At 42.5% G+C, this 14344-nt stretch overlaps 1 protein-coding gene across 1 annotated transcript in view; it reads left to right on the top strand.

The window, feature by feature from the left end:
* The window catches only part of P3H2 (prolyl 3-hydroxylase 2), a 329435-nt gene that overhangs the window by 293364 nt on the left and 21727 nt on the right, over window positions 1-14344 (top strand). Inside the window, exons 10-12 of the mRNA XM_069727108.1 lie at window positions 7056-7151; window positions 11424-11574; window positions 13214-13331. Coding sequence (XP_069583209.1) covers window positions 7056-7151; window positions 11424-11574; window positions 13214-13331 — 365 coding nt within the window. The remainder of the gene's footprint in view (window positions 1-7055; window positions 7152-11423; window positions 11575-13213; window positions 13332-14344) is intronic.

Here is a 14344-nt window from a genome sequence, read left to right as displayed (position 1 = left end):
TATTTCATCTCTACGTTTGTCTTTTCATCTTAACTCACAGTCATTATATGTGGGGGGCTGCCTTTTCCTTTGGGGTATTTCTCTGAGGCAAGGTAGGCTTATTTTCTATCTTCAGGCTAGTTAGTTTCTCAGGCTGTGCCGAGTTGCATAGGCAGAGTTAGGCGCAATCCACGGCTGCCTCTAGTGTTGGTTGGAGAGGATTAGGGATTGCGGTCTGCAGAGTTCCCATGTCTCAGAGCTCGTTCTATGATTTTGGGTTATTGTCAGATCACTCTGACCGCTATGTCCATTGTGGTACTGAATTGCCTCTCATAACAGTACAGGAAGCCAAAAGTACTAATGATTCTCAATAGAGGGAAAAAAGAAGTTCTGAGACCATTTTTTTTTCTTTGCACTGTGTTTTGCCTTTTTTTTCCCCTAGACATTTGGGTGGTTCAGTACACAGGTGTAGCGATGGACATTAGAAGTCTGTCTTCATTTGTGGATCAGCTCTCGGCAAGAGTACAAAAGATTCAAGACACTATTGATCAGAAATCTATGTTAGAACCAAGAATTCCTATTCCTGATTTGTTTTTTGGAGATAGAACTAAGTTTCTGAGTTTCAAAAATAATTGTAAGCTATTTCTGGCCTTGAAACCTCGCTCCTCTGGTGATCCAGTTCAACAGGTTTTGATTATTATTTCTTTTTTGCGCGGCGACCCTCAGGACTGGGCATTTTCTCTTGCGCCAGGAGATCCTGCATTAAGTAATATCGATGCGTTTTTCCTGGCGCTCGGATTGCTGTACGATGAGCCTAATTCAGTGGATCAGGCAGAAAAGAATTTGCTGGCTCTTTGTCAGGGTCAGGATGAGATAGAGGTATATTGTCAGAAATTTAGAAAGTGGTCAGTGCTCACTCAATGGAATGAATCTGCGCTGGCAGCTATGTTCAGAAAGGGTCTCTCTGAAGCCCTTAAGGATGTCATGGTGGGATTTCCTATGCCTGCTGGTTTGAATGAGTCTATGTCTTTGGCCATTCAGATCGGTCGACGCTTGCATGAGCGTAAATCTGTGCAGCATTTGGCGGTATTACCTGAGCTTAAACCTGAGCCTATGCAGTGCGATAGGACTTTGACCAGAGTTAAACGGCAAGAACACAGACGTCTGAATGGGCTGTGTTTCTACTGTGGTGATTCCACTCATGCTATCTCTGATTGTCCTAAGCGCACTAAGCGGTTCGCTAGGTCTGCCACCATTGGTACGGTACAGTCAAAATTTCTTCTGTCCGTTACCTTGATCTGCTCTTTGTCATCGTATTCTGTCATGGCATTTGTGGATTCAGGCGCTGCCCTGAATTTGATGGACTTGGAGTATGCTAAGCGTTGTGGGTTTCTCTTGGAGCCCTTGCAGTGTCCTATTCCATTGAGAGGAATTGATGCCACGCCTTTGGCCAAGAATAAGCCTCAATACTGGACCCAGCTGACCATGTGCATGGCTCCTGCACATCAGGAGGTTATTCGCTTTCTGGTGTTGCATAATCTGCATGATGTGGTCGTGTTGGGGTTGCCATGGCTACAAGCCCATAATCCAGTATTAGATTGGAAATCCATGTCAGTGTCCAGCTGGGGTTGTCAGGGGGTACATGGTGATGTTCCATTTCTGTCAATTTCGTCATCCACCCCTTCTGAGGTTCCAGAGTTCTTGTCTGATTACCGGGATGTATTTGATGAGCCCAAGTCTGATACCCTACCTCCGCATAGGGATTGTGATTGTGCTATCAATTTGATTCCTGGTAGTAAATTCCCAAAAGGTCGACTGTTTAATTTATCCGTGCCTGAGCACGCCGCTATGCGCAGTTATGTGAAGGAATCCCTGGAGAAGGGGCATATTCGCCCGTCATCGTCACCATTAGGAGCAGGGTTCTTTTTTGTAGCCAAGAAGGATGGTTCGCTGAGACCTTGCATAGATTACCGCCTTCTAAATAAGATCACGGTTAAATTTCAGTACCCCTTGCCATTGTTATCTGATTTGTTTGCTCGGATTAAGGGGGCTAATTGGTTCACCAAGTTAGATCTTCGTGGTGCGTATAATCTGGTGCGAATCAGGCGGGGCGATGAATGGAAAACTGCATTTAATACGCCCGAGGGTCATTTTGAGTATCTAGTGATGCCATTCGGACTTGCCAATGCTCCATCAGTGTTTCAGTCCTTTATGCATGACATCTTCCGAGAGTACCTGGATAAATTCCTGATTGTGTACTTGGATGACATTTTGATCTTGTCGGATGATTGGGAGTCTCATGTGAAGCAGGTCAGAACAGTTTTTCAGGTCCTGCGTGCTAATTCTTTGTTTGTGAAGGGATCAAAGTGTCTCTTTGGTGTGCAGAAGGTTTCATTTTTGGGGTTCATCTTTTCCCCTTCTACTATCGAGATGGATCCTGTTAAGGTCCAAGCAATCCATGATTGGACTCAGCCGACATCTCTGAAAAGTCTGCAAAAGTTCCTGGGCTTTGCTAATTTTTATCGTCGCTTCATCTGCAATTTATCTAGTATTGCCAAACCATTGACCGATTTGACCAAGAAGGGTGCTGATGTGGTCAATTGGTCTTCTACTGCTGTGGAAGCTTTTCAAGAGTTGAAGCGTCGTTTTTCTTCTGCCCCTGTGTTGTATCAACCAGATGTTTCTCTTCCGTTCCAGGTCGAGGTTGATGCTTCTGAGATTGGAGCAGGGGCTGTTTTGTCGCAGAGAGGTTCTGATTGCTCAGTGATGAAACCATGCGCTTTTTTTTCCAGGAAGTTTTCGCCTGCTGAGCGAAATTATGATGTGGGCAACCGAGAGTTGCTGGCCATGAAGTGGGCATTCGAGGAGTGGCGTCATTGGCTTGAAGGAGCTAAGCATCGCGTGGTGGTTTTGACTGATCATAAGAACTTGACTTATCTCGAGTCTGCTAAGCGGTTGAATCCTAGACTGGCTCGTTGGTTGCTGTTTTTTGCCCGTTTTGACTTTGTGATTTCGTACCTTCCGGGCTCTAAAAATGTGAAGGCGGATGCTCTGTCTAGGAGTTTTGTGCCCGACTCTCCGGGTTTATCTGAGCCGGCGGGTATCCTCAAGGAAGGAGTAATTGTGTCTGCCATCTCCCCTGATTTGCGGCGGGTGCTGCAAAAATTTCAGGCTAATAAACCTGATCGTTGTCCAGCGGAGAGACTGTTTGTCCCTGATAGGTGGACCAATAAAGTTATCTCTGAGGTTCATTGTTCGGTGTTGGCTGGTCATCCTGGAATCTTTGGTACCAGAGAGTTAGTGGCTAGATCCTTTTGGTGGCCGTCTCTGTCGCGGGATGTGCGTGCTTTTGTGCAGTCCTGTGTGATTTGTGCTCGGGCTAAGCCCTGCTGTTCTCGTGCCAGTGGGTTGCTTTTGCCCTTGCCGGTCCCGAAGAAGCCTTGGACACATATCTCTATGGATTTTATTTCAGATCTTCCCGTTTCTCATAAGATGTCAGTCATTTGGTTGGTCTGTGATCGCTTTTCTAAGATGGTCCATCTTGTACCCTTGTCTATATTGCCTTCCTCCTCTGATTTGGTGCCATTGTTCTTCCAGCATGTGGTTCGTTTACATGGCATTCCGGAGAATATCGTTTCTGACAGAGGTTCCCAGTTTGTTTCGAGGTTTTGGCGAGCCTTTTGTGGTAGGATGGGCATTGACTTGTCTTTTTCCTCGGCTTTCCATCCTCAGACTAATGGCCAGACCGAACGAACCAATCAGACCTTGGAAACATATCTGAGATGCTTTGTTTCTGCCGATCAGGATGACTGGGTGTCCTTTTTGCCTTTGGCTGAGTTCGCCCTTAATAATCGGGCCAGCTCGGCTACCTTGGTTTCGCCATTTTTCTGCAATTCTGGGTTCCATCCTCGTTTCTCTTCAGGACAGGTTGAGTCTTCGGACTGTCCTGGTGTGGATACTGTGGTGGACAGGTTGCAGCAGATTTGGACTCATGTAGTGGACAATTTGACCTTGTCCCAGGAGAAGGCTCAACGTTTCGCTAATCGCAGACGCCGTGTGGGTCCCCGACTTCGTGTTGGGGATCTGGTTTGGTTATCTTCTCGTCATATTCCTATGAAGGTTTCCTCTCCTAAGTTTAAACCTCGTTTCATTGGTCCGTATAGGATTTCTGAGGTTCTTAATCCTGTGTCTTTTCATCTGACCCTCCCAGATTCTTTTTCCATACATAACGTATTCCATAGGTCATTGTTGCGGAGATACGTGGCACCTATGATTCCATCTGTTGACCCTCCTGCCCCGGTTTTGGTGGAGGGGGAATTGGAGTATATTGTGGAGAAGATTTTGGATTCTCGTGTTTCTAGACGGAAACTCCAGTATCTGGTTAAATGGAAGGGTTATGCTCAGGAAGATAATTCCTGGGTTTTTGCCTCTGATGTCCATGCTCCCGATCTTGTTCGTGCCTTTCATGTGGCTCATCCTGGTCGGCCTGGGGGCTCTGGTGAGGGTTCGGTGACCCCTCCTCAAGGGGGGGTACTGTTGTGAATTCTGTGGCAAAGCTCCCTCCTGTGGTCACAAGTGGTACTTCGGCTGATTCTCTCTGGGAGCTTCAGTTTGTGGAGGAAAGTGGTACTGCGGCTTCTGAGTTTCCTCCCTCAGGTGATCTGGTGAGGTCGTTAGGTGCTTCTCTACTTAACTCCACCTAATGCTTTGATCCTGGCTTCCTGTCAATGTTCCAGTGTTGGACTTGTTTTTCCCTGGATCATTCCTGTGGCCTGCTGCTCTGCATAGCTAAGTTCTTCTTTGCTATTTGTTTGCTATTTTTTCTGTCCAGTTTGTCTTTTTTGTTGCTGGAAGCTCTGGGACGCAAAGGGTGTACCTCCGTGCCGTTAGTTCGGTATGGAGGGTCTTTTTGCCCCCTTTGCGTGGTTTTCTTTTGGGTTTTGTGTAGACCGCAAAGTTATCTTTCCTATCCTCGCTCTGTTAAGAAAGTCGGGCCTCACTTTGCTGAATCTATTTCATCTCTACGTTTGTCTTTTCATCTTAACTCACAGTCATTATATGTGGGGGGCTGCCTTTTCCTTTGGGGTATTTCTCTGAGGCAAGGTAGGCTTATTTTCTATCTTCAGGCTAGTTAGTTTCTCAGGCTGTGCCGAGTTGCATAGGCAGAGTTAGGCGCAATCCACGGCTGCCTCTAGTGTTGGTTGGAGAGGATTAGGGATTGCGGTCTGCAGAGTTCCCACGACTCAGAGCTCGTTCTATGATTTTGGGTTATTGTCAGATCACTGTATGTGCTCTGACTGCTATGTCCATTGTGGTACTGAATTGCCTCTCATAACAGATAAGCCAGGAAGACAGACTTACTTAGCAAAAAAAAATTATTTGCAAGACTTTACAGCTCAGCTTTACAAAAAAAAAACGTCTTAGACAGCGCGTTCTGAGCAGTCCGTTCTGCGCATAATATACACGTGTAGTGCACACCTAGTGATCTCTCCGGATGCACTCAACATTTTAGAATAGACTGCGCACCAAAAATAATCAATATAAAGCCATTTTTATGGTGCGCAGATCTCAATGCATACCCCCGGTAGAGCGCGTGTACGACCCCATTGAAATAATTTAGGAAATAAATCAATTGATATACAATAGTAGATGCAAGAAATAGACCCAACTGAGGTTATAACTCCTTTATTTCACTGAAAATATGGCCTCACAGCTGTAAAAAACAATGTCGGGTCACTATGACCCGAACACAAGTGTAACTTTTTGCGTGTAGCAAAAAGTAAACGAAAAAAAAAAAAAAATACTCATAGGTAGGTCCCCCCAAATGAGGAAAAGTCAAGGAGTCTCAAGTTTTATAGACTTACAGAAAAAAATCTACAGGGCCGCAAAAAGTCTGTTCGGGTCACTATGACCCGAACAGAACAGCAGGGTTAAAGCAGCACTCCAGTGTTATTTTTCAGTGCTGGATAATCACCCTCCAGCGTCCTCATACAGTACTTTACAGACACCACACTGGTGCCGCAGCTTCCAACATAATAACATACTATTATATATAATAACACCACCACATATAATAGTATGTTATTTATGTCATTAAATATTTTACCATATTTTTTTGCTTCAAATATTTTTTTCCCTATTTTCCACTTCTAAAACATGGGTGCGTCTTATAGTCCAAAAAATACGGTGTGTGTGTATATATATATATATATATATATATATATATATATATATATATATATATATATACATATATATATATATACACCAATATATATATCAATTACGGATGTATCTTTGAAGTGGTGATATATATGTGCATAGAGGGAAAAAATGGCAGACCATTTGGATTGTACAGAGAAACCAAAAGAGGAAAAAAACGAATGTGTGACCAAGATAAAACACTTTTATTAGAATAAACTTGATGAATGGTGGCACAACTACAAAGATAGTGCCTGCACTTACATAAAAAAGTAACAGCACTTACAATAATTAATAAATGAACGCACAGTAATAGAATGTAAGGAAAGATTCAAGGTCCAACAGGTAAGTAAATGACTGTATGCGGTACCCTACATTGATCATGGCATGACAGGTTGCTCAATTAGTGCAGATAAGAAATCCATCAATATTATAGAAAGCAGTGAAGTCCATAATATATACCACCAGTGTGGATCAATATACGTACTGGAACAGTCACAAAACAAATATATATTGGGCAAGAGGAAAAAGAATATATGCCAAGATATAAATGAATCAATGTGGAATTGAACAACACAAGATGGGAGGTTAAAAGGGAACAAATGAAAACACAACAATTTGTTTGTGCTGTCCATATGTATATATCACACAAAATGTGCGGTCTGAGGATGTAAATGGAATGCAGATAATAGCCAATGTGCAACAAGCATTACAGAGAGGAAATGTATATTACCTGAGTGATCAGCTGCAATATACTATATATATATATACTATATACTATAATCTGCCAGGTACTGTACATCTTGGCAACTAGATAATATATTATATAATGATAAAATGCAACATATTTAACTGTTGTTAACTTCATTTATTAGACAATAACTCTCGCTGGAGATGGGTACAGAGGGAAAACATCACCCCATACACCAAATGAGAAGTTTGAAGGAGCCACAGTTTTAAAGGCATTGAAGGTAACATAATAAACATAATAAAGCTAGAACCTAGACTTGTAGCTTACTTGTCAGACTTCCATAGATTTTGCTGAGTTTACCTCCACGTCAGAGAGTCTGTTAGAAGACTAAGGTTACTTTCACACATCAGGTTTTCGCCGTCAGGCTAATTTCGGCTAATTTTTTTAAAAAACGGATCAGACGAATGTTGCTACCGGATCAGGTTTTTTTCCCATAGACTTGTTTTAGTGCCGGATTGCACAGGATGACATTGCGTTTCGTCCGGTGTTCGCAAATCTGCCGCTTCCAGTTTCTTGAAAAAGCGTCCATTGCAACGTTTTTTGTCTCTGGCGAAAAAGCCTGAAGCGCCGGCGCTTCCAGATGTTTGCTAGGATGGAAGCCTATGGGAGCTGGAAGGTGCCGGATCCGGAAAAAGGTGTATCCGGCGGCCTGATCCGGTTTTTTAAACTGAGCATGCTCCAAATTTTTTTTTTATCCAATAATCTAGATAGGCTAGCCGGATCTGTCAATCTGCGCCGATCCAGTTTTTCCAACATTTGCCGGATTTAGCCTGACACTGAAAACCTGATGTGTGAAAGTAGCCTAAGCCATTGCTTCAATCAAGAAAGCTCTCAAAAAACTTCAGCAAACACCCTAAGGCTATGTGAACGCAGAGGTTTTTTTTAGATGCCTTTGGAGCAGACAGAGCACAAACTGAGCAGAAATTCTCCAAATCTCAAAACTCCTCAAAAACTTGCAGTTTCCACTCAGCTTTTCTTTCAAAACCTCCTAAAAAATCTTAGTGTGCACTTACCCTAATATGTTTCTTCTTCACTCACTCTCCTTAAAGTTTTGTTGACTATTATTTTAAAGGAATTCCGATTCGCTATGTGTCTATCTCCATGTGCAGGCATTGCAGTAGCTTGGGCATCCATGATTACAACCAGCCGTTACTATATCTGTGGTTGTAACCATGGATACCTAAGCTGCTGCAATGCCTGCACATGAAGATAGAGATGTAGGAAATCAGAAGAACTATATTACATTCCTAATTGGAGGTATTTGTTAATGTTATTATTACACCTATTAAAGTGGCATGTAAAAGTTTGGGCACCCCTAGTTAAAATTACTTTTATTGTGAACAGTTAAGCAAGCTTAAGATGAAATGATCTCTAAAAGACCTAAAGTGAAAGATAACATAATTCCTTTAATTTTAGGCAAAACAATATATATATAATATATCTACCGTATTTTCCAGCGTATAAGACGACCCCCAACTTTTCCAGTTAAAATATAAAATCTTCTCAAAAGTCAGGGGTTGTCTTATATGCCAGGTGTTGTCTTATAGGGTGGGTGCGGAGCAATCTGCGGTCGACGTATATAGTGGGGGGGGAGTGGTCCCGATGACGAGGTGAGGGAGCGCCTCACCAGGAAGGTGTAAGTGAAGCAAACTGTCAGCGTCTGGGATGCCAGGGTTATGCAAATAAGAGAGAGAGAGCGGTTCTGTGCCTAGAAAAACACTCCTCTTTCACTCATCTGGCTCGCCCTTGTATCCTATTATCTCCTTCTCTGTCTCTGCTTCACTTACACCTTCCCGGTGAGGTGCCCCCTCTCCTTGTCATTGGGGTCGCTCCCCCCACAATATGCGGCGACCGCAGATTACTCCGCACCTGCCCTTACACCTGGCGTATAAGACGATACCCGACTTTTGAGAAGATTTTCAAGTGTTAAAAAGTAGTCTTATACGCCAGAAAATACAGTATATATATTGAAGGCAGCACTCCATAGTGTCCAAAGTGAAAAAGTGACAAAGAATATTCAGACCCACATGTCTGGGCGACGTTTCGGCTCACAATGAGCCTTTGTCAAGCAGTGGGTGTTTTTATAGCACTCTTATATAAGCACTTTTTTATGATTTGTCATACGAAATGGTGTCACATGAGCGATATTGGATTTTTGGCATACATGAGGAAATGTTTTTCTAATACACTTTATTGTTTGCTAATGAATATTTAATGATTGTTAATTATGTCTGTAAAAACACACTTGGTTGTAACACCCACTGCTTGAGAAAGGCTCAGTGTGAGCCGAAACGTCGAACAGACATGTAGGTCTGAATAATCGTCACCACTTTTTCACTTTGGAAACTATGGAGTGCTGCCTTCAATTTTTTTTTTTGTCTGGTTTTGGGCAAGTGTTGGATGTTGTTGCCTGGGAGGCTTGGCACCCGCTGGTGAGCATTGTGCTGTTCCATTTTTCTGCTTTCAATAATTTCAAAAGGGAAAATGGGCCAATGCAGAAGGTTGGGAACCCTTGAAGATTTGTGTGCTCACATAACTTTGACCAAGGTTTCAGGCCTTAATTAGCCTGTTAGGGTTATGACTTGTTCACTATCATTAGGAAAGACAAGGTGATGCAAATTTACCAGATTTATAAAAACCCAGCCTCCTGTAACCTTGTGCTAAAAAACAGCAGCCATGGGTTCTTCTAAGCGGCTGCCTAGCACTCTGAAAATGAAAATGGTGGAGGCCCACAAAGCAGGAGAAGGCTATGAGAAAATAGCAGAGTTTTCAAGTTGCCCTTTCCTTTGTTTGAAATGTAATTAGGAAATGCAGTTAACAGGAACAATGGAGGTCAAGATAAGGTCTGGAAGACCAAGCTAAATTTCAGTGAGAGCTGCTCGCAGGATCTCTAAAAAGGCAAATCAGAACCCCCGATATAATTCAAAAGACTTCCAGGAAGATTTAGCAGACTCTGGCACATTGTTCTACTGTTTTTTGTTTTTTTCGTACTTTTCTTACTTAGACTGTCCTATGCTTCTGCTCTGAGTCAGATTTTCCTCCTAGAGGTGCAATAGGTATCTTCCTAATATGAAGGCTGTCAGCTTGCCTTCTTTTATTGGCCCTTATAGACCCAGCAGTCGGAGGGAGAAAATTCCTCTTGCAATCTGCCTTCCTCTTCTCACTTCTCACATAATGGCTGACCCCTTACACGTGACTAAATTACTGCCTCACAGGAGTTAGCTCCTCCTCCTCTCATGTGACTCTTACAGCTGCAGTCATTGGCTGACTGCCAGGGGAGTTTGTTCCAGCTCTTTCCAGAAGCAGATCTAGGTCACATGAGCAAGTCTCTGTGGGGAAGATTAACCCTTTTAGTGCTGCCTGTCAGCAGGTCTCACAACATATGCATGGAGCACACTGTGCATCCTGTATCCTACGGAGATGGCCATTTTGTGCGATACCACACATATGTTGAGCATTTGGAACAGATTTTTCTGCAGCAAAAGCCAGGAGGAAAAACACTTCCAAAATGAGTACATTTTTATTGTGTTTTATGTGAGTTTTTGATGCGTTTTTATGCATTTTTACCCAATAATTTCAAGTGAAAAACGCTGTAAAAATGGTGGAAGGTTATGTACACGTGTTGATTATTTTCTGCAGACCTTTTTCTGCCTCAAAAATGTGTTTCTTGGAATGAAAACAATGCTTGGAAAAAGCATGTATCTGCGTGCATTGTTTATGCTTTTTTTCCCCATTGGTTAAAATGGGTGAAAAACGGCAAAAACCGCTAAAAGAATTGACTTGCTGCAGAGTTGAAAATAACTTCAAATCTGTAAGGAAAAATAAGTAACATGCACAACAGATTTCAGAAATCTCATTCTCTTTACTGGGACAATAAAATAATACATTTTGTCCCAGCAAAAACATCCAGTGGAAAATTGCAGAAAAAATGTAATATCGTGTCAACATACCCATGTCATTGACCTGCTGCAGATTAAAAAAGAAGTGTGTAAGGTTCAAATCTACAAGAAAAAAAAATAACATAAGCTGTTATGTGAGTAATGATTAGGCATCAGATACACACTGAGAATTACATTTTTAATAGAGCCCATTGCATTAGAGGTAGCCTGCAAAGATGACATATATAACATTTTAGTGTACAGCAGATGGTGCTGTGGTTCCAAAAACTTGTGAATTTCTCTTCTGCTTACCTTGTAACTAAGAAGTATTGTTTCTCCTTGCGGAGCTTGCCATGCTAAGCGTGCTGAGATTAGGAGACTTAAAGCTGCAATGCTCCTCTGGGAAATATGCTAATTATGCAAATTGTCTCTTCAGAGAGGAAGAGAACTAGAACTCTAGTGCCACCTATTGGAAGGTAGCAATCCTAACAGTCAATGTTGATCCTTTAACGAGCCTTAGCGATACAAATCGGGTCTTGTATATCCTCACATTTCATAAATACATTTTCATAAATTAGTATTATATTTTTATGCATCATTGTACTATTTCACAGTTTGGTTATGAAGGTCGCTTGCCAATGGAAAGCGCTCGCTTGTTCTATGATGTGAGTGAAAAGGCTCGGCAGATCGTACAGTCATACTTCATGCTGAATAGCACCCTGTACTTCTCCTATACACATCTAGTGTGCAGGACCGCTCTGCAGGGTAAGTGTCGCCGCTTGTTTTCTAGATCTCTCATATATTTCTCACGGTGTTATTTCCTAAATACACTAAGTTTTGTAGCCAACCATCAGTAATAATTGAAATGAAGCACATCCCTTTGTCTATGGTTATATATAATTGATAATATAACCTGGTAGAACCAAATCTAGACAGTCCCCGACATTGTGTATGAAGCACATTGTCTTATTGCACCTCACTAGTTATGGGAGACTTCCATGTCAGTAAATCGTAGCCCTGTGAGGTGGAATCCTCCTTGATAGCCACAATGGTGTATAGCAAGGTGTGAAGAGCACAATGTGTGCACCAAGATACTGTATGTGCGGGCAATAAATATAGGAATTTTAAATAGTGATACATCCATAACATTGAGGTACTAAGGGCATAAATTGGAAAATTTGTTTTAAAAAAACAACACCTTTTTAAAGAGAACCTGTCAACAAGAAAATGCAGTCCAAACTGCAGGCACCATGTTATACAGCAGCAGGAGCAGAGTGTATTGATATATAGTTTTGTTAGAATAGATTTAGTATAACCTGTCATTTTAATCATTTCATTCCCTGATCTTTCTGGGATTTTCAGTCCAGTGGGCGGTCTTATCAGTGACTGAAAGCTCTCTTTATGTTAGCATGCATACACAGATAGCTGGCAGTCACTGATAGGACCGCGCACTAGATCAAAAATCCCATAAAGACAGAGTTCAAAACTATGAATGAAGTCACAGGTTATACTGAATTTTTTTCTCACAAAAATATATCAATCTGCTCAGCTCTAGTTGATTTCTAACAAGATGCTTGCTGATTAGACTGCATTTTCATGTTGACAGGTTCCCTTAAACCCCTTCTTGCTGCAGACCATTTTCATTTTTGCATTTCTGTTTTTTGCTCTCCTGCTTCCGAGGGCCATAACGTTTTTATTTTTACGTCAATATGCCTGAAGTACGTTTTTTGTTTCTACAACATTGCATTAAAATGCAATAACAGTCGATCAAAAGATCGTATCTACACCAAAATGATATGAATAAAAACATCAGCTGGGCGCGCAAAAAATAAGCCCTCATCCAGCCTCGGATCATGAAAAATGGAGATTCTACAGGTCTCGGAAAATGACACAATTTTGTTTTGTTTTTTTAACAAACTTTGGATTTTTTTTTCACCAGTCAAATAAGTAAGCAACCTGTACATGTTCCTGTGTCTACTAATTACTCACAATGACCTGGAGAATCATAATGGCAGGTCAGTTTTAACATTTGGTGAACATGGTAAAAAAAAATAGTTGCAATTTCACCGCACTTGGAATTTTATTCACGTTTTCCTTTACATAATATGTTAAATCCAATGGTGTTGTTCAAAAGTACAACTTGTCCCGCAAAAACAAACCCTCACATGGCCATTTTGACAGAAAAATAAAAAAAAGTTATGGCTGTAGGAAGAAGGGGAGTAAGAAACAAAATGCAAAAATTGAAAATGGCCTGGTGGTTAAGGGGTTAAATAGGACTTTAAATGTGAACTTTTTATATACCACTGCCTTGGATATATAAGCAGTTAATCCCTAGAACCTTTTTCCTTTATACACAGGTGTTTAGTGATCCTGTTGAAATTACTGCACTCTTTCACCTCCACAGGTCAGCAGGACAACAGAAATGATCTCAGTCACCCAATTCATGCAGATAACTGTTTGCTAGATCCTGAAGCCAATGAATGTTGGAAAGAGTCTCCAGCATACACTTACAGAGATTACAGGTACTGTGGGACTGAAAATAATACTAGGACAGTAAACTGGATCACTAGCATTGTAATACAGTAGATACCAGAAACGATTAAAGGGAACCTGTCACCCCCCTCAGGCGTTTGTAACTGAAAGAGCCACCTTGTGCAGCACTAATGCTGCATTCTGACAAGGTGGCTTTTTTAGTTATTGGTTCTGTAACTTCAGAAATAATCAATTTTATAATTTGTCCCAAATACCTTAAATCAGTCCTGGAGGCAGGTCTTTCCCCCCCTGCTGCAAACGCAGCACCGCCGTCACTCATGTCCTCTTGGCGCTGGGCGCCACCTCCTCAGCGCTGTTTTCAAATGAGCCGGCGCCTGCACTCTTTTCTCATGCCTTGGGCATGCGCAGTGAGCGCTGTCCGGCCTCTGTCCTCATTTGCAGTGTAGCTGACTGCGCCTGTGTGGCCGCCCTGCCCGAGATCCCGCCCCGCAGTGTCTTCTGATTTATTCTCACTGCGGGGCTGGGATTCCTGGGCATGCGCAGCGCATATCTAAGCCTCTCACTCATCTCCATCCGCCTTCTCCAGACTGTGCGGAGTCAGCTGATCCCTAATCGCTGTGGCATGTAACATTGCCGATGTAACCTGAAAGATGAGATATAAAGGTTAGATTATACTTACCCAGGGACAGTCCAGCACCTCCTATCTTCTTTTGATGACGTCCTCTTCTTGTCTTCTTGCCGTGGCTCCGGCCCAGGTGTACTTTGTCTGCCCTGTTGAGGGCAGAGCAAAGCACTGCAGTGCACAGGCGCCGGGCCTCTCTGACCTTTCCCAGCACCTGCGCACTGCAGTATTTTGCTCTGCCCTCAACAAGGCAGACAAAGTACGCCTGCGCCAGAGCCACAGGAAGAAGACAAGAACAGAATATCATCGATTGAAGATAGGAGGTGCCGGACCAGGACCGCGACACCCATCGGACCGGACCGCAATGGGACCGCCCCTGGGTGAGTATAATATAACCTTTATTTCTCATTTTTTAGGTTA

This window comes from Ranitomeya imitator, chromosome 5 (genome assembly GCF_032444005.1).
Source record: "Ranitomeya imitator isolate aRanImi1 chromosome 5, aRanImi1.pri, whole genome shotgun sequence".
Taxonomy (NCBI): Eukaryota; Metazoa; Chordata; class Amphibia; order Anura; family Dendrobatidae; genus Ranitomeya; species Ranitomeya imitator.
This window is presented reverse-complemented; position numbering and strand designations above follow the sequence as displayed.